The sequence below is a fragment of the Trichechus manatus genome, unplaced genomic scaffold, assembly GCF_000243295.1.
Source record: "Trichechus manatus latirostris isolate Lorelei unplaced genomic scaffold, TriManLat1.0 scaffold00125, whole genome shotgun sequence".
Taxonomy (NCBI): Eukaryota; Metazoa; Chordata; class Mammalia; order Sirenia; family Trichechidae; genus Trichechus; species Trichechus manatus.
In genome coordinates this window covers 2,072,750-2,093,719 of record NW_004444061.1, presented here as the reverse complement: position 1 = coordinate 2,093,719, position 20,970 = coordinate 2,072,750, and the positions used below count along the sequence as shown (strand labels likewise).

Here is a 20,970-nt window from a genome sequence, read left to right as displayed (position 1 = left end):
AAAAGTTAGATAACAATAACTTAGAAATCCCTGAAAGAGATGTCTGGACTTCTAGTTCTTGAATTCTACTACACGAGAAGTAGAAGATTTAACTGGCTTTGTTGTGCACACAGTTTGACTTGTAATGATATACTTTACTGTAGACTGGAGGCCCAGGGAGGAGATTAAATACATAAAAATAATTTTAAATACTTGTAGAAGTTTCTGGGTCATTTTAAATTTTAACGACAGCATTTCATTTCTCATTTTTTTGTAAAATGCATGAAGGATATAGCACAAATTTAACTGAAGTGATAAGCACACATATTGATTATATTTAAATAAGAGTTCAATTCTGTGCAATTATATGAAACCCAACACTTATTATAAAATGATTTATCCTTACATAGTATCCATATAAAGCAGGTATTATTATCCTGACTTTACAGTTGAGAAATCTGAGATTAAATAAATTACCTACACATACAATTCATGCATGAACCAGTCTATGTTCTTAAACACTATGCATGTTGATTGCCATATACTTTGCTTTACAATGAAATATATTTTAATTAGCATGTTATACAAATAAGTTGTATGACATGCTCATTAAACAGATAAACATTCAATGATTATCTGTTGCTCTAGCCTTCAATTTTACCTATATGACTCTCTCATGTAGGTAAAAGACATGTTGAGTCACCTGATCAGCAATGGGACAGTAACTGATGAAAAATTTAAACCCCTAAGTGACTACAGTCTAGAAATTTACACATTTCATAAATTCTTTGTGTATTACTGAAAAATAATTTATACTTGTAAGGTTAATAAGCTTCAAGGGGGGAAAAAAAAAAAAGAGTCCAAAACACATCACCCACAACAAACCTAGCCTATATCTGTAAGGCAAGAGAATTATCAGTATGTTCCCTGACATTAGCTCCTCACATTTTCTGGGAGAAAATATTTTGCTAAGTAAGTAAAAATTAAAATGATTCAAAAGTGTTGTTGTGTTCAGAGGTGATAACAGAGAGTTCAGGAAATTTTAGGGCCCCGTTTGGGTTTACCAATGATTGCCAATCTGGTCTCGGTAACGATGACAGTTTTTTCACTCATCAAAAATCTTAATGGTTGAAATGGCAAATGTTGTGTGTGTGTATATATATATTTTCCACAATATAAAAATAATAATAAAAATTAATGAAAATGGAATATTTTTTGATAAAATTATATATTAAAATGCCAGGTTACACAACTAAAACATGGCAATACTGGTATCAAATGCTATTCAAAAGTTCTGAAGAATAAACTAATATAGGCTAATAAAACAAATGTTACTTAATAAAAGCAATTTGATAAAATCTTTAAAAATATGTGGGCCATAGGCGGGGAAATGCAGAAATCCTATCTTTGATAGTAAAAACTAAAGTTATAGAAATTGCTATAGTGACTTTGTAAAGCAATTTGGTAGCATCTATGAAAACTGAAAACGTGTGTACCCTGTAACTCAAAAAATCAATTTCTAAGTATATCCATTAGAGAACCTCTTGTACAGATACACACGGAGGTAAGTGCACAAATGATCACTGCAGCATTATTTGTAACAAAAAAAAACTGGAAAGTAAATGTTCATCAGAAGTGAAATGGATATATTTAATGGAATGCTATATAGCAGCTTAAGGATGAATTATGGAGGTAAATATAGATAGATATGAAGAGATCTAAACATTAAACCTTTTGAGTGAAAAAGTAAGTTGCAGAAACAATTCCAGGCATATGAAAATAAAAACACAGAACAGTATTATAATTACTATATATTCCTTATGAATGCACATATATGATGAAAGAGTATACAAATGGACTGCAGGATTACAGAAAAAACCCATGATAGTGATTGTTTTTGGGAAGGAAGGAAAGTGAAGTGGACTAGGGCTGGTGGTTAAAAATGACAATGGCAATGTTTTAATTTTATTAGAAGAAAAATTTGAACAAATACAGCTAAATGTCAACAGCTGTTAAATCTTGGTAGTTGGAATATGAATGTTTATTATATTATACTTTTCTGTATCTTTAGAATTTCTCAAAACAAAGTAAACCTCCCCCACACACCCACAGGAAAGCATTTTCATTCAGTCTCGACTTTCTAAAGCTTTACTGAGTCTTAGGGAAGAATTTAGGAGGCTGCTGAAACTGGCTTCCTGGACTTTGGGGTTTCAGGGAATCAGAAGCATCCTTGAATTGCTGGAAATCCATTCATACCCTATCTGCAATATCCTAAGGGAGTCTTAAAAGCCTCCGCCCCTACTTCAAGTCTAAAAATATAGGTTGGAACAAGTCTCCAGGTGATCAGAGACCAATAAATCTACAACTATACCTAAGTGTCTAATATTCATTGAAAGGTAATTTACTGGGTTGACAGATATCCCAACAAGTAGCAAATCAATCTGAAAAGTTAAAAATTGGAAGTATGATCTCATCGCATCTTACAAAGCATCAAAATTCAACGCTAATTCCTTTACCCTTCAAAAATTACCTGTTTCAGCTTCTGATTCTGAGTCATCTTCCTCATCTTCTTCACTAGAGCAGCTAGATTCATCTTTTTTTCCTTCTTCTTCTTCATCAACCTTTTCTTGTTCCAGAGATTCAATACAGGATGCATTTTTCTCTGGTTCTATAATCAATGTCTCTTTGCTATGGAAGGAAAAGAGCCTTCAAATGATTATAAACACAAAAGATCAAAGATATATTTGTTTTTCACAGATCCACAAAAGCTAATAATCAATCTGTGGTCATTATGCCAACTCATTTATAATAACAACAAAACCTACTTTAATATCTTACTTACTTTTTAAAGGTCTTCTGTGACTGATTATTGTCCATATTAGCTGTTGATTCAATTAATGGAGATTTCTTATCACGTTTTTCACTATGGAGCTTTATACAATGTTAAAATAAGAATAAAAAAGGAAAATAAGAACTGCTTTAAAATTTTATTAATTAGTACAATACAGAATATAAAATTATAACAAAGTAGTTTTTCAAACATCAACCTAAAACAAAAGAAAAAAACTATAAAAGATTTACATTTTATCTGACATGAAAAGGGCTTGGTAAAGAAGAAAGAGGACTAGATAGTTAAAAGCTCCATGCAGGACTAAGCTGGATTTCTTAGAGTCCTCCAATTTTAGTTCATTTAAAGAGTCAGGGTTCACTAGCCACTTAGGATGGCTGATGGTATTTTATTTAGATATCTGCTTCCTAGTTATGTAACTCCTAATTTATCTAGCTTCTGTATTAGGAATCTGAGGTTTTATAGAGGCTCCAAATTCAAGTACACTTTCTTATGAAATTTCAAAAAACATGATATTATTGGCAACACATACATTATACAAAGTATTCATTTTATCAATGGGAGGAAATAGAATGGGGATAAGCAACACAAAAGGCTAAACATCACCAACATCCCTTTATTCTTTCACTGCCATTTAATTTGATTGTTAGGAATAACTTAAAACCAAAAAGAACAAAACATCACAAGAAGAGTTTTTTAAATGTCTGAAATTAAATAATAAGAGTATTCGCTAATATAGGCAATTTTTAGACAACTGTCAAACATACCAGATTTTGTTTCTTTTGCAACTCTTCTAAATATCCTAAAATGTCTTCATCTGCTACATCAAAGGCTGTCTGGCCCTAGGTAGGAAGTAAGGGGAACGGTGGTAGTAAAAGGTCAATAAATTATACAATGCCTTTGGTGATTCTGTATGATATATAGGAAGAGAGGTTAGAAAACATTTTTATGGTAGTCTTAAGTGACATCACACATATGACTCTAAGGAGATGTATGAGAAATCCATTTGAGAGAGAGGCAGTTAACACACCTCCTCTTATTTCTTTTTTGGTAACAGCTTGAGATATAATTCATAAACCATACAATTCAATGGTGTTTAGTGTATTCAGAGTTGTACAACCATCACCACAATCAATTTTAGAACATTTTTATTACCCCCAAAAGAAACATCATACCCTTCTGCAATCACTCTCCCTTCTCCCCATTCCCTCCCTCAAGGCAACCATTAATCTACTTTCTACCTCTATAGATTTGCCTATTCTGGACATTTCATTTAAGTGTAATCATATAATATGTGATCTTTTGTGACTAGCTTCCTTCACTTAGCATACTGTTTTCAAGGTTCATCCATGTTTTAGTATGTATCAGTACTTCATTCTTCTTATAATTAATATTCCACTGCATTGATACACCGCATTTTATTTATCCATTCATCAGCTGACAGACATTTAGGTTGTTTCCACTTCTTGGCTATAATGAATGATGTTGCTATGAACATTCATGTACAAGTTTTTGTGTGAACATCTGTTTTCATTTTTCTTAGGTATATAGCTAGAAATGGAATTACTGGGTCATGTGGTAACTCCATGTTTAATCTTTTGAGGCCCTAGTTTCTTTTTTTAAAAAATCATAATATTTTATTGCATTTTTGTGAAAGTTTACACAGCAAGTTAGATTCCCATTTGACAATTTCCACACAAACTGTTCAGTGACATTAGTTACATTTATCACAATGTGTCAACATTCTCTTTGTGTTCTATTTATTTCCTTTCCAGTACTCTGGTTTCCCCACCACCTTATCTTCTCATCTTTGCTTTTGAGAAATCGTTGACCTTTTGGTCTCAGACTGATGGTTTTTAAGTAGGACATCAATCTTACAGGTAATATCCTTTATTTTGTGTGCCACTCCGCTATTTCGCTAAAAGGTGATCTCAGGAGATTTAAAGAATGTTTCAGGGCGTTAGTCTCAGGGGGTCCTCTGTTCTGTACTGTTCCAGTTTGTCTGGCTTTTTTTTATTTTTTTAAATAGGAATTTGAGTTCTCCATATTTTTCTCCCATTCTATCCAGGGCCAACTATTGTGACCATGGTCAGAACAGTCAGTGGTGACAGCTGGGCACCATCTAGTTCTTCTGATCCCAGGGTAGATGAGGTTGTGTCTCTAGCTTAATGTTCAGCCGGCCAAAGAGGTGACTTAGAAAGTTTCGAAAATTAGTCCAGATAAATAATTTATTTGTATTCATTGTGGAAAAGGAAATTTCAAGGAGCTGTTGACCAAACAAAGTAATAATCTTTTCCTACTGTCTGTGTAAGTCTTTATAATAACTCTACTGGTACAAGTTCCTAGAATGTTGAAAAGTGCATTATTTAAAATATATTCTCTTTCATATGTTGACCAGTATATGATCCTTTTTCAGAAAAACTATTTTTTCTACTAGAAAATATATCATCCTGAAAGGAAGTTCCAGTTTCTTTCAATAACAGTACTCTCATATTCATAACAAAGTCAGAATATGTATGTAGATCAGTTGTTGTTAGCTGCCATCAAGTCGGCCCTTTACTCATGGCAACCCCATGCGCAACAGGATCAGACCATTGTGATCCACAGAACTTTCACTGGCTCATTTTTGGAAGTAGATCACCAGGCCTTTCTTCCTACTCTGTCTTATTCTGGAAGTTCCACTGAAACTTGTTCAGCATCACAGTAACACACAAGACTCCAATGACAGATTCGGATGGTGGCTGCACTTGACGTGCACTGGCCAGGAATCGAACACAGGTCTCATGCACGGAAGGAGAGAATTCTACCACTGAACTACATTAAATATTCCATTTAAAAACAAACTACAATCTTCAATTCTACTCCAACAGAAGATGCTGACATCTACTCATAAAAGAGTTACATTTCGAAGTAACATTTTATATACTTTTAAGATATAACTCATAGACCATACCTTTTATTTCATAAATAGATAAGGAAAAAACTAGCTCTCGGGTATGGGGTAGCTTATAGTAAGTTTTATAGTGACTGGAAATGTAACTCTTTTACGAGTTACATAAAAGTACATAAAATGTTACTTCATCAAGATCGGGGAGTGTATTTGAAATTTACAAGATTAAAAGACACTTGTTATATCTGTCTTTTCTTTCTAGAAAGTCTTCCTGGTAGGAATTTAAGAGGCAAGTCTACCCTTTTCCACCTGGTCCAAGAAAAAAAGTTGTAACTTTAATACATTTTTTTTTTTTTATTTTAACCTTGAGTAAAAGAAGCCAAGAATTAAATTCCTGAAGAATGAATTGCTCTGAAATAAAATAGCTGGCTTGAAATTTTAAGGTGCCCTTTAGATTAGTAATCCATGTTAACTCCAGTTTTGCTTTATCCTCTCTTTATATAATCAGTTCTATAATGTTACAAATACAAAGTAAATTGTGTTGAAGATCATGTTTTATGTGGAAATAACTGATTTCTTTTTAAATATTATTTCAAAAACTTATCAAGCCTTCTCATGAATGAAATACCCCACCTTGAAAATATTTTTGTTTTGAATTATAATTAAATTGTAAGCAGCAGTTAAATGCAGTAGGGTTGTTTTGATAAGCAAGAAATTTTCTTTTAAGAATAAGAAATTGGATCACCTTACTAACCTTTTCACCTTCTCCCTTGGTAAATGAGTCTACTTTGCAAACAGCAGCTGATAGAGAATAAGAACTAGAGTAAAATGTAGGCTATAAACAGAAAAAAGTTTCTAATTTCAAAAAATCACACTCATCAACTTAACTCAATAACTTAACCATGTTCTTTAAACAGTCTATAGTATAATTATGAAGCTAATAATTGTGAAATTATAAGCATTACTTTAATCTTAATCACCAAAAGGCTACTCTGCTTCACCAATTAGGTACAAAACAATGTGGCATAAAACAGGTCATACAAGGCACCCAGGAAACAGCTGAGAAGGACACCCTGCTGGGGGAGGGAAAAATAAGAGACCTCTGTCAATCAGGAAAACTATGTCAAAAAGAAGAAGGAAAAAAAAAAAAGACTGCTTAAAATCAATTTAATACATCTGGTCATTTTACCAGAGCCACACTAGAGCCATGTTTAAGCCTAAATATAGTCTCCTCATTCTTTCCTCACTTCTCCTAACTGAATCACTTTTGCAGATATCATCTCTCCTTTCATCTTCCCAACAACTAGTGAAGTAATCAGAACAAGTATTGTTATGATTCCTATTGTACAGATGAGGAAACCTAGGCTTTGATGCCATGTTATTTGTCTAAGGTCATTCAGATAATGAAGGGAAAGTGGGACTGGAATCTAGGTCTCTACTGCACTAGAGTATCATTTTGTCTTTACAGGAAATAAGACTAACCTCAGGCAGAATCAGAAAAAAATTCTTTGTGTCCATTAATAAGAGAAACAACTTTGTTATTCATTTAAATCTTTATAATGACAGGTTATCAAGCTAAAAACTTTCTGCTAATCATTGTGATACTGCGTTAGGAAAAAATTCCAACTAGAAAGGCATCCTAGTTAATATAACAATTCTTCACTTATTGACTATCTCACCACCTGACATTCTGCATTTATGATACTAGTAAAAAATCTGCCTGATATACCTTGCACGTTAATGACATACATCTGGCAGTAAATGAACACCAAGGTGTGAAGGGACGGTAAAGCTGGCTGTAATAGTTAAGGTCATGTGTCACCTTGGCTGGGCCATGATTCTCAGTGTGGTTTGGCAGTTATGTAATGATGTAGTCTTCCTCCATTTTCCCACAACACGATTTTCGAATAAGCAGCTGGTCTTTGCAGCCTAACCATGTCAGTAAGTGAGGAGTGGGTGTATTTAAGAATGGGTGATATTTGGGTGCATTCTAGTAATATTCCTCTAGTAGATTAAGAAAGCAAAGTAAATATCTTCATATTTAAAATCTATATCACAATTTATAATAATCAATTAAAATGACAGCAAATGTGCTTTAAAGTTTAAGTGAAAGAAATGAGATAAAAATCTCTAAATATTTATTTTAGAACATTTTCCTCACTTCCATGTAGAAAGATTTTCAAAAGTTCTATAATGTGATTTGTTGTATTTTGTAAATTATACATTTCCCCAAATTACAGTTTCTATTATGAAATTATTCACCCAAACTATAGTATCTTAGTTACATTTCTTTGATCTCATTTTTAAAAGAACATTAGTAATAATTTTCAATGTACAAGTATTAAAGAAGATATCAAATGACAAGATAACAAATTCATATGTAACATCAATAGGTATAGTTTTATACAGTAAAAGCTAACTTGTTTTGTTTGAACTTGAAGTATGACATATTATTTTAAAATGTCATCAATATTATTGTAACTTCAAAATGGCCAATGAAAACAAACACAAGAGAAAACCTAACAAATATAGACAAAACTATATTAAAATTTTTAAAAATTGAGAAAAGTCTTACAAAAATAAAACATCTTTCATTACTAAAAGAAGTTTAAAAATATATTATTGTGTATCTACAACACAAAGGTCTGTAGGATGCTATATATGTTATGTAGCTCCTCACTATTAAACGATGTCTTTAGAATCTTTTTTTTTTAATCTTCTGATAAAAAAAATTAAAATCATATTTTTATAACTTAAGAATTAGTATCTGGAAAAAACATGAGAAAACTAAAACTAAGAAAAATTTGCAGGAGAATTTAGTAGAATAAAAAGAACATTTAATTAAAAAGAACTTAGGAAAACCACTCAACTTCTCTAATCATGTTGGATTCTGCAAAACTCAGATAACTTCAAAAGATTATTTAAAAAAAACAGCATTAGACAGTATATGTGGGAAAAAGATGAAAACTATAAATTTCTGGAAACATGGGGCACAATTCTTTTAAGATCATATAAAGAGTCATATACTAATGGAATGAGGGGATTGAAACACTAAATAAAACTTAAGGAAATACAATAAGAAATAAAAGGATATAAAGCCAAATAATTTCACATGTATTTCCTCCTAGAGCAAAATTACGATGACTTGTATAGCACAGGAATTAAAGACAATTACAGAACAGATGCAAGATAAAATAATCTTTTTTCATACATACTATACCCTATGGAGCAGTTTTACTCTGTCCTACAGGGCTACTATGAGTTAGAATCGACTTGATGGCAATGGGTTTTTTGGTTTATACACTGTGTATTGTTTTACTAGCATACTGATTCAGCAGGAGAAACAAACGTGTAAACTAGGAGGTGAGGTAATCTTTTAGGAAAACCATTTCAATTAATAAGCTTCTCTTTTCTTGGCCCCTATCTGGAAGTCATCACCACTGAATGAACCATGTGAATGGACAAGTAGGGGGTGAAGTTTGGGAGAGAGACAGGAATGCTGACTAGAGCTCAGGAGGTACAAGGTGGTAACTCAGGTATCAACTAATTTCTTCAGAAAAATCCCAACTGTGTTGCGGGGGAGCTTCTATATGAAAGGGAAGGAAATAGGAATTCTAAAGCTAAAATTAGCTAGACTTTTACTTAAAGTTACGTAGTATCAACATTTGTCTTCTAAGGCTAACTGACTATAAAACAAAAGGCTGTTACAATAAAAAAACAAGAGAGAACAAATTACAGAAAGTTTTGACTAAAAATTTAGGTTGTTTTCTGTGTGTATATATGTGTGTGTATATATATATATGTGTAAGTATAAACCTATACTAACAGATGGATCATTCTCAAACATTTTTTATCTTGACTTTCCTGAAGATGTTAACCACTTCCTATGATTTTCTTGCCTGCATATTTCTTATATAAAATACATTTATGAATCAGTTAATGAAATATGTATCTAAGACTCTACCCCAGAAATAGCAAAGAAGTTCAGAAGGCTTTTTCACTCCTCATGTCAATGAGCGCATGAATCTGCACTATTACCTTCAATCTCCAATCACTTACCTGTGGGCAAATCTCGGGCATATGGCATATCAAACCGACTATCTTCCCTGTGCAGCTCCCCAATTAGAGATCAGTTAGCAGAACAACCAGCATCAGCATATCGCCCCATATTAATGGACATAAATAGAATTAGATGGCCCCATTTAAATTAAGATGAGATCATTTTAGGAACCTCTGCTAAGTAATTTACTACAATCTCCTATGAAATGCAATATACAAGGGAAATTCTGTGGAAAGTTGGGGGGTTATGAAGCTCACTAGAGACATGTTTTGAGCTCTCCAATAAGGAATGCTTACATTCTTATCATCTACTAATATGGAGTGGGAGGTGACCACCAGGGTACTGGTGGCACTGGTGACTAACGGTATTTGAAAGGAAGCAGAAGGGAAAAATCTAATCTAATAAGGATCTTAATACTCCTGAATCTTTTAATGAATTTATTAAAAAAAAAAAAAAAACCACGCAAGACATTCACTCCCTCCCTCTTTCTACCTGTTGTTGTTAGCTGCCGTCGAGTCGGCCCCCGACTCATGGCAACCCCATGCACAATGGGATCAGATCACTGGGATCCACAGGGTTTTTACAGACTGATTTTTTGGAAGTAGATCACCAAGCTTTTCATCCTAGTTCGTCTAAGTCTGGAAGCTCCGCTGAAACCTGCCATCATCACAACAACACATAAGTCTCTACTGACAGATGCCTGGTGGCTGTGCTTAAGGTGCACTGGCCAGGAACTGAACCTGGGTCTCTGGCATGGAAGGTGAGAATTCTACTACTGAACCACCACTGCCCTCTCCTTTTACCTAATTGGGTGATATTAAGTAAATCATTTGCCCTGCTAAACTGTTTTTTTCATTTGCAAAACTAGGAAGACTAGATGTTGAACTGAGTCTCTGTAGTGTTATCTGGCATAAAACTTTGATTTCTACTATCTTCACTGCTTTAAGACTCCACTATTGATGCTGCCTAAGAAATTACTATAAGCAAGCTAATAATATGTTGGCTACAGAGAAATAGAACCACCCTTCAATATATGTTCTAAGTCATAAATATAGTGATGGCAGAAAACACTCAGGTAGAAATGCAACATTGTCTTGATTTATGAATTGCTAAGAATATGTATCAATGGAAGTAGCAAAATCTAATATATATGTATGACAATATAATTACTGAAACAGTAATATTTCTTTCTTATTAGAACAAGGCCAAGAAACACTTCATAGAGTAGCTGAAAATAACTTAAACTATTAATAATAAATATCAATTAATAATTGAAAAATGTTTTATATAGTTGCTAACTTAAATTACATAATTTATATTCTTATAACAGTTGAGACTAAAACTATTATTTCTAAAAGTTAAAATATTTAAAATGTTTAAAAATCCTACCACTTTGTTGACGATCTCCATATCACACAGATTGTCCACTAAAATTCGACATGCTTCTTCTTTACCCCAGTGAGCTGCAGCATGAAGAGGTGTCCAGCCATCATAATCTTTAATATTAACATCATAGCCTGCCTGTATTAAGAGTCTGAAGAAATTATAATAAATTAGATAAATAATTAAAATCTAGAAATGAGCAAGCATGATAAACAGCTTTATACCATGCAAGTTAACCAAAATTTGCAATATATATTTTTTTCATAGTTTAAATCTCCCCTCTCCTGAATAATTTAACTTGGGTAAACAAAAAGTAATTCTCCGAAAACACTGGAAAGAGGATTTTGAGTCACTGCCATAATATTTCATTCAGTTTAATTAATTTAATTTCTAATGACTATTAGTCTTATAGTTCAGGGTGATACTAACTAATCCTTGTTAATATGACTTACAATTAAAATTTTTACAGGGAAAGCCTATAATTTTTCAATGTGAGACCAAAAGCTACTGGATCAATTTGTATTTAAAACTGATTTATTATAGGGGCTATCTTCAGATGACCATATGATATATCATCTCAGGCTAAATGTGTTCTAAAAATATCCTGGTATCAAACAAGCTTATTTTGTAGTGTTTTTGTTGATATGCGGTTGAAGCACTGGTTTTTGACACCTTTCTTAAAGCTTTATGATCTCCCATGGGAAATTTTCAAAGAAAAATGACAATCTGACTGTTAGGAACAAAACAAAGCAAAACAAATAATCCAAAGGATTGTGTCTACTTTTCTGCAGCAGTAGAAAGCAGATACTCTAATCATCAACAAAGCTAGAAAACAGGAATACTTCTTTAATACGATGTAATGAGTTGCATAAATTATGTCAGTATGCCCTTCTAACTGTATATTGGCATCAATCTTTATTTTATTTAGAAAATTAAGCTCACAAACAGCAAAGAATGGATCTATAAATTGCACGCAGCACAGCCCCACACACACAGGTGAACACTAAATACTTTATGACTTATGAAATCTGGTTGACTTTTACCTTACTTTCCCAGATGTTGAACTTGAAGAGGCCTTCTTTTTTACCTACAGGAGGTGGTAGTGATAGCTAATGTATAACCCTTTATTTATGTATGTTTCAAGAACTGATCCTCTGTACCTAACAATATCTAAAGTCAAAAAAAAAAAACAAACCAAACCCACTGCCATCGAGTCGATTCTGACTCATAGAGACCCTATAGGACAGAGTAGAATTGCCCCATAGAGTTTCCAAGGAGCACCTGGTGGATTCGAACTGCTGACCTTTTGGTTAGCAGCCACAGCATTTAACTATTACACCACGAGGGTTTCCAAAACTACCCTATAGAGTTTCCAAGGAGTGCCTGGTGGATTCGAACTGCTGAACTTTTGGTTAGCAGCCATAGCACTTAGCCACTATGCCACCAAGGTTTCCATATCTAAAGCAGCTGTTCCTAACCCTGGCTCCATAACAAAATAATCTTAAGAGCTGATTAAAAATATAGATTCTCCAGCTTCAACCTAGTGCTACTGAATTAATTAGCATATTGAGAGACAGGCCCTATTAATCTGTATTTTTAATAAGTCTCCCATATGATTCTTATATCACCTGCCTATTACCTGTTCGCAGACCAACATTTAAAAGCCACTGATCTTAAGAACAGGCTAACAGATATTAAGTCCAGAGATTTATCAGAAACTTTTTATTAAGAGAGGTAGAAGTAATACTGGAATATAAGATAATAAAAACACATCTTCCCATTAGGAAATATGAACTATAATAATATTAAATATCCTGAGCAACATAAAATTATAAGCATTTGGGAGTCTGCGTGGAGAGGGAAGAGAGAGTCACAAAGGTAGATTCAGTTTTTTCAACAAACATCCCAGCTCTCTGTATATGCCAGGTACTACAAGGGTACTTAAAAAAATGAGACCCAGTACCTATATTCAAAGAGCTTCCAATGGAAGACGAAAGAAAAAAAAAAAAAATTTACCCTCACAGACAGGTTTTCTGATGGAGATGCACAAGATGCAGTGGGAATACAGAGCTGAAAAGCATCAATATCAAATTGAAGGAGAGTGTGTGGGGTGGGGGGGTGTTAGAGAGGAAGGTAAGCAGGGAAAAAGTTACATCTGAACCAGATCTCTTTTTATTTTTCATTTCATACATATTTTTATTTATTTTTCATAAGTAATATATTCATGAAGTTCAAAAATAAAAAGGGATAGATGAATATATAGGGAAGTCACTGTCTCACAGCTAACCTTCAGTCAACCAGTTTCCCTTCCCCTCAGATAACCATATTATTAGTTTTGATTGTATCCATACAAAGAAATTTCATGCATATATAAGCAAATACAAACTTGTTTCTTTTTTCATAGATACAAATGATATACATTTTTGTCCTAGGTTTAATAATAATATATACTTAATACTACATCTTAGTGCTCTTTCCATATCAATATAAAAGATTTCTCATTCCTTTTACCTGCAGAGTATTTACAGTATTCCAGTGAAAAGTTGTACCATAATTTTTCAACCATTCTCCTACTCATATTATGAGAATGCTGCTTGCACGTATCTTATTTCCTATGTGAATATGTTTACAAAAAATTCCTAGAAGTAGAATTGTTACTTTGATAGAATTTGTTTAATTGTAATGTATACTTCCATAAGTAAAGTAAGAGTGCCTTTCCCCAACTCCCTTGCCAACAGTGTGCCAAATGTTTTGATCTTTGCCAATATGACAGATGAAAAATGGTGACTCATTGTGGCTTTATTACATTTATTATGAATGAAGTTGAACATGTTTTTCATATGCTAAGGCCCTGAACTGAGTCAAAGAATCAAAAGAAATCTGCCAGTTGAAGAGATGGTGGACGCAGGCATCTAGACAGAGAGAGGAGCACACATTAAGATATTATGACAGAACTTCAAGTATACATGTACAGCTGAAATAATGTTTGCCTGAAGAGCAATGGTGGCAGCTTAGCCTAAAAGGGCTGACAGTGGTCAGATAACAAAAGGTCTTAACATGATTAGCTGAGGTGTCTGAAATTTATACTGAAATCCACTGAGAATCTTAACGAACGATTTTAAGAGCTGGAAAAACCTAATTACAGTGACCATATGGAAGCAGCCTAGAAACCAATTTTATGATGAAATCCAGTACTCATATATATTCTTAGAAAAATAAAAGTTTTAATAAACAATACTTACGTTTACTATATGTAATACTCTAGTATTTTTTATTCCTTTTTGTTTGTTTGTTTGTTAAACGCTAGTGGCAACTCACTAAGTTCATTTCACAATCAACTAATGGGGTTTGAAAATTTTTGGATTACAGTTGGAAACAGACAGGGCAACAAGGAAACTAATTAAAAAACAATTATATTATTCCAGCAGAAAGCTTAAGTTACTGAATTGAGAGTGGAGATAGAAGAGGAAACTTGGGAACAGCTGACCCACTTAAACATCTTTACTGTTTTACTGACGAGAGGAGATAATGAGAACAAGTTTATACTAAAAGCTCAAGTGGAACAAAGCGATATAAGGGGTGCAGTAGATTTTGCTGAGGGCCTTATTTATGCACTGAATTATTTTTTGCATATACCTGAAAACACAGACACCTCTGCATTGCATGGGTAAAAATAAATAAATAAAAACATTTATTGTTCCAAGGAAATTTGCTGATCAATATATGGCTCTATATAGTCCATGTTGCTATGGCTTGATGTTTAACATTATGCTAATAGCACTCTAGGTCCCTCGGTGGCACAAATGGTTTGTGCTCATCTACTAACATAAAGGTTGGTGGTTCGAACCCTCCTAGAGGTGCCAGGGAAGAAAGGCCTGGTGATGTGCTTCTGTAAAGATTACAGTCAAGAAAACCCTATGAAGCAGTTCTACTCTGTAACAAATGGGGTTACCATAAGTCAGAATCCACTCAACAGTAACAGGTTTGATTTTTGGTTTCTAATAGCACTCTGAATTCTAGTGTTTATGTGGCGAAAAGAAAACTATTTTAGATAAATTACATGTAAATAAATTAAATGTTAGATAGAAATCAAGCTCTGAGAATGTGATGATACATTTATGTCATATATACATGCAGGACATTGTGCTCACTCTCAGGAACAAGAGTTAGTCAAACTGAGAACCTTGAAATGATGAATAATTAATTAGCTCAGATGGTAACATACAATGGTTGACTGACACTTAAATTTAACTTATTGGAAAATAACAACTGAAAACAACAGGCAGGAAAATCAAAAGTTGAGAGTGAAAGAAAAAACATCAGAAACCGAAGCAAAAATATTCAAGGTAGTTTTCCCTTTTTTCCTGAAAATGGACATTAAATAACCCTTTTATAAGCCGTTTCAAAATAATGTTTGCAAGAATCTTAAGGAACAATGAAGTAAAGAAAACAAATCAAAGTAGAAAAACGACTCTGTAAAAAACAATACTTACTTTAAAACTTCTGTATAGCCTTTAGCAGCTGCTACATGAAGTGCTGTACCTCCAGACTTTGCATGTCGGACATCATTTATGTGACCACTATTTAACCACTGTCTTGCATCTCTAAGCATTATCCGTTCTTCTTCCTTTCGAGCTGCTTCTATATCAACCCCTGATAAAATAAGACACTTGTTTTTTTTTCTTTATAGAAAATGTTTCTTGCTATGCTGAGAAATAAAATTATTCAAAACATTTCAAGTTTAAATGAAATTATATTGTTAAAACATGAGGTAACAAGTTGGTTGAATAAAGAATGTGGAATGTTGCAGATATTTTATTATCCTCTTCTAATGATTATTTTTTGCCCCATAATATTATTTTGTTTTTGTTTTTCTCCTACTTCTTTTTTGATAATTCCTTTGGTTTCCTAAAATCTGAACATTACCCAAAGTACACAAGTACAACTTTAAAAAAAATATATATATGTGAATAGATCTCAAATTTCTATTTATCACTTTGACCAGTTCTCTGAAATCTAGTCCAGTAGGTACAAATGTTTATTAAACACTTCAATTTGGAGGTCCTGTCTTCATCTAAAATTTACTAGACCTTAAAACAGATAATTTTTCTAACAAACTCCCCTTGCTTTTCTAACATAGTAATTTTTCATACCATTAGTATTAGTTCTATACTTTTAATAATAGTTATGTAGATATTCCTTCATTTGAAAGCATTATTATAAGCACTGTGCTAGACTGAGGTGGTAAGAATGGGAAGAATACAAAAAGGAACAGGACACTCTGGTTCCTACCTTGATGTTGAATAGTTCAACATCTTGGGGAAAAAATTACAATAGAAAAGATATCACAGTTCTTCCTGAATAATTTCATATTGTCTTATGGTTTCAATTCCTGGCTATTAAATAAACAGCACATACCACAGTGCATTATAATCTGCCTTACCTCAGGAGACTATATACTTATTAAAGGTAAAGATAAGTCTTTTTATCTTGTATGCCCACTGTCTGCCAGAGTACCTGACATAAAGTAAAAGGGATTAGTAAAGGTTGACTAAATGAATAATAATTAAATAATATATATAAAGTCTCCACCAAGAACTCTCTCCTAAAATTCAGACCTATATATCCAACTATCTGCTAGACAGACTTTTCCATTCATTTATTCATACATTCATTTAGTATATGTACTGAATGCCTCCTATGTGTGAGGTACTTTACTAGGTGCTATGGGTATAGAAGTAGATAGGGCATTTTTCCGTGAAGAAAAATAAAGTAGGATAAAGGGACAGAGAGTAGTAAGGAGGTTTTTAGTTAATGCAGGTCAGTAAAAAAAAGTCTCTTCGACAAGATGACATTACAGCAGAGAAATAAAGGAAGTGAATGAGAGCCATGCTATTTTCTGGGAGAATATTCCTGGCAGAGGGAAGTGCTAGTAGGCTCTGAAGTGTAAGCCTGCTTGTTACTGTCTTCTATATTTAGAAGGCCCGGGTGTCTATAGAGTGGTGAGGACTTTGGCTTTTATTCTGAGTGAGAAAAAAAAGTCACTGGAGGGATGGATTTGAGGAGGCTGACATGATCTGACCCAATTTAAGAGGGTCACGTAGGCAGATAAGAGTAGAAATAGAGGTATCTATTTGAGGGCTACTGCAATAACCCAGACAAGAGATGATGGTGACTTGAACTAGAGTAGCAGCAGTGAAGGTAGTAAAGTAGCTGGATTCTGGATTCTTCAAAGCACACCAACAGAATTTGCTGTTAGTCTAGGTGAAGGAGAAAATGAGAAGTCAAGGGTAAATAAAAAGTTTTTAGCCTAAGCAACTGGAAAACTTAGATGGCCATTTAGTTTTAGAAATGTAAAGTTTGGGATGCCTAATAGGCATCCAATCGGAGGTATCAAGTAGTCAGTTGGATCTAAGCCTGGAAAACAACAGAAAAGAGGTTGAGACTAGTTTTTTTATATTAAAAATCTGATTATCTCTCTTCTCAACATAAACATTTTCAACAGCTGCTCACCTCCTATAAGACAAAAATCAAGGTATTTAGTGTAGCAGACAAAGCCTTTTATGATTTGGTCTCAATGTATTTTTAACCTCATCTTTAGTCTTTCTCCTCTACCGTCACCCATTGTTCTTCTAACCATCAAGATCTCCACAAAGGTCCCCAAAAGCACCATGCTTCTGTGCTCTAGTACAAGCTATAATCCTCTTCCTGGAATGTTTTCTTATCTTCACTGCTTAGCAAAATACTATTTATTCTTCAAGATACAATTAAACTGAACCTAAATTTTAAAAAGGTAGTACATAATTTAAAAATTTTAAAACACAAATACAGGTGAAGTCATCTTCAAACTATAGATTCTGCCATCTCATTACAATATTTGACAGAAACTCAAGATTTTCCAAATAGACTTTATAACAATTCAATTTTACACACTATATATGTAACGAACACAAACCTATTATAATTTCTATAAAAATGAAATTTCTATATCAAAAAATTTCCTTCCTTATAGAAAACAGGAGAGGTAATCAAAAGATAATCAGCCTACCTTATTTAAGATGCTTTCTGTTATTCATAAAAAAATTATAAAGCTGTAATTATAGCCCTCTTAGTAAACCTTCACTAACCTTGATAACTTTTTTATTAAATGATTTGTCTCAGATGAATCTATTTTATTTTTCTTATGCATTGTTCTGTTACTTCTAAACGCTGAACCTCCATTACCTTTATCACTACTGTCTTTACTATCTTAAACATTCTGACTTTTACGGTCTTTTACTATTATAAATTTTCCTCTGAATTTGAAATAAAAAACATTTACTTTACTACTTTTGGATTTATCCTATTTCATGCTATCTTCATCAAATTACAAAGCAATTACCTTCTTCTACTTCCAAAATGTGTTCATGTATGATTTTTTTTTTAATCTAAATTGGAAGTTAAGGTATATGTGATGGAAAAACTTCATATATGAAGGGAAATTTCTTACGTTTAAGAAAATTATGTTAGAAAAGAAAAATCCTTCTCTTCAAAAAAATCTTTAAATACTACAGATTAGAGTCTATAGAAGGAGCCCTGGTAGTGTAACGGTTAAATGCTCAGTGCTCAGTTGCTAACAGAAAGACTGGCAGTTTGAACCCACCTGTGGGGGAAAGACATGGCAATCTCTTCCAGTAAAGATTGAAAAAAAAAAAAAAACCCACTGCTGTCAAGTCGATTCCGACCCATACCAACCCCTATGAGACACAAGAGAATTGCCCCATAGGGTTTCCAAGGCTGTAAATCTTTATGGAAGCAGACTGATATACATCTTTATCCTGCAGAGTGGCTGGTGGGTTTGAACCACCAACCTTCTGGTTAGCATTCAAACACTTTAACCACTGTGTCACCAGTGCTCCCTCCTATAAAGATTACACACTAGAAAACTGTATGGGGCGGTTGTACTCTGTCACTTGGGATTACTCTGAGTCAAAACTGACATGACAGTATCCAACAATAACAACAGTCTATAGACCACGCTTAATTAAACAACAACAACATTCACTGTACTATACATTAGAAGGCCTGTTTTCTAATTCCAGCCTTGTGCCTAACTAGCTAGTGACCTTCAAAAAGCGTTAGCTTCTTTGGATATTAGTGTAACAGGTTAAAAACACAGATACTAACTTAGACTAGTTGGGTTTGAACTACTGATCTGTCACTTACTAACTGTTTCACCCTGGCCAAGACGCTTAATCTATGCTTCAGTTTCTGTTTATGTGTTGTTGTTAAGTGCCGTTGAACTGATTCTAACTCATAGCAACAGAACAAGACACTGTCCAGTCCTAGGCCATCGTCACAATCGTTGCTGTATTTCAGCCCATTGTTGCAGCCACTGTGCCAATGCATCTCATTGAGGGTCTTCCTCTTTTTCACCGACGCTCTACTTTACCAAGCATGATGTCCTTCTCCAGGGACTGATCCCTCCTGATAACGTGTCCAAAGTATGTGAGACAAAGTCTCACCATCCTCGTTTTCAAGGAGTATTCTGGCTGTACTTCTTTCAAACAGATTTGTTTGTTCTTCTGGCAGTGCATGGCATATTCAATATTCTTCACCAACACCGTAATTCAAAGGCATTAATTCTTCTTCAGTCTTCCTTATTCATTGTCTAGCTTTCACATGCATATGAGGCAACTGAAAATACCTTCAACTGTATGTGTAAGATGGGGGTAATAACAGTACCTACCCCGAAGAGTTTTTTTGGGGATTAAATTAATATATAAAGTGCTTAGATCAGGTGTAAGCACTAATGTGTTAACTATTATCAACTCTAAAAGTCTACAATTGCTCTTGCCTTATGATCTATAGAAAGAAAATCTTACAATGCATTTAACTGGTCCTTAATTCACCTACTAAAATTGCAAAGTTTTTAAACACTGAAAAGGACACAAAACTAAATTGGGTAACTAAATACAATAAAGTGATTAGACTACATAGTATCCGTTACTACTATTTAAAATCAGTAAACATTAGACTGAAATGTACGTAACAGAAAATTAAATTAAATTAAAATTTGGCCAGGTAATCATTAACTTTATATGAAAGAGAAGAGGCCCTGCATAAGTAAAGTACTATTGAAGAAGAAGAATAAAGTAGGAGAACTCGCACCTAACCTCAGAACATACTATACAACTATGGTAGTTAAAACAGCCTGATGCTGGTACAATAACAGATACACTGACCAATGGAACAGAATCAACAACCCAGATGTAAATTCATCCACCTATGATCACCTGATCTTCAACAAGGGCCCAAAGTCCATCATATGGGGTAAAGACGGTCTTTTTAACAAATGGTGCTGGCAAAACTGGATGTCCATCTGCAAAAAAATGAAACAGGACCCATACCTCACACCATACGCAAAAACTAATTCAAAATGGATCAAAGACCTAAATATAAAGCCAAAAACTATGAAGTTCATAGAAGAAAAAATAGGTCAACGCTAGAGGCCCTAATACACGCCATTAACAGGATACAAACCATAACTAACAACACACAAACTCAAGAAGATAAACTAGATAACTGGAATCTTCTAAAAATCAAACCTATGCTCTTCAAAAGACTTCACCAAAAGAGTAAAAGGAGACCCTAGAGACTGGGAAAAGTTGTTGGCTATGACAAATCCAACAAAGGTCTAATCTCTAAAATCTACAGGAAAATCCAACACCTCTACAAGAAAAAGACAAATAATCCAATTAAAAAATGGGCAAAGGAAATGAACAGACACTTCACCAAAGAAGACATTCAAGTGGCTAACAGACACATGAG

The 20,970-nt window shown here is 33.6% G+C and overlaps 1 protein-coding gene across 8 annotated transcripts in view; it reads right to left on the bottom strand.

Moving 5' to 3' along the window:
* Positions 1 to 20,970, bottom strand: part of PPP1R12A (protein phosphatase 1 regulatory subunit 12A) — a 184,102-nt gene that overhangs the window by 52,359 nt on the left and 110,773 nt on the right. For all 8 annotated transcript variants that reach the window (XM_023738886.1, XM_023738887.1, XM_023738888.1 and 5 more), the window contains exons 4-8: positions 15,654 to 15,813; positions 11,167 to 11,311; positions 3,595 to 3,669; positions 2,822 to 2,910; positions 2,510 to 2,667 (exon numbers count right to left, since the gene is read on the bottom strand). In XM_023738886.1, the coding sequence (XP_023594654.1) occupies positions 2,510 to 2,667; positions 2,822 to 2,910; positions 3,595 to 3,669; positions 11,167 to 11,311; positions 15,654 to 15,813 (627 nt within the window). The remainder of the gene's footprint in view (positions 1 to 2,509; positions 2,668 to 2,821; positions 2,911 to 3,594; positions 3,670 to 11,166; positions 11,312 to 15,653; positions 15,814 to 20,970) is intronic.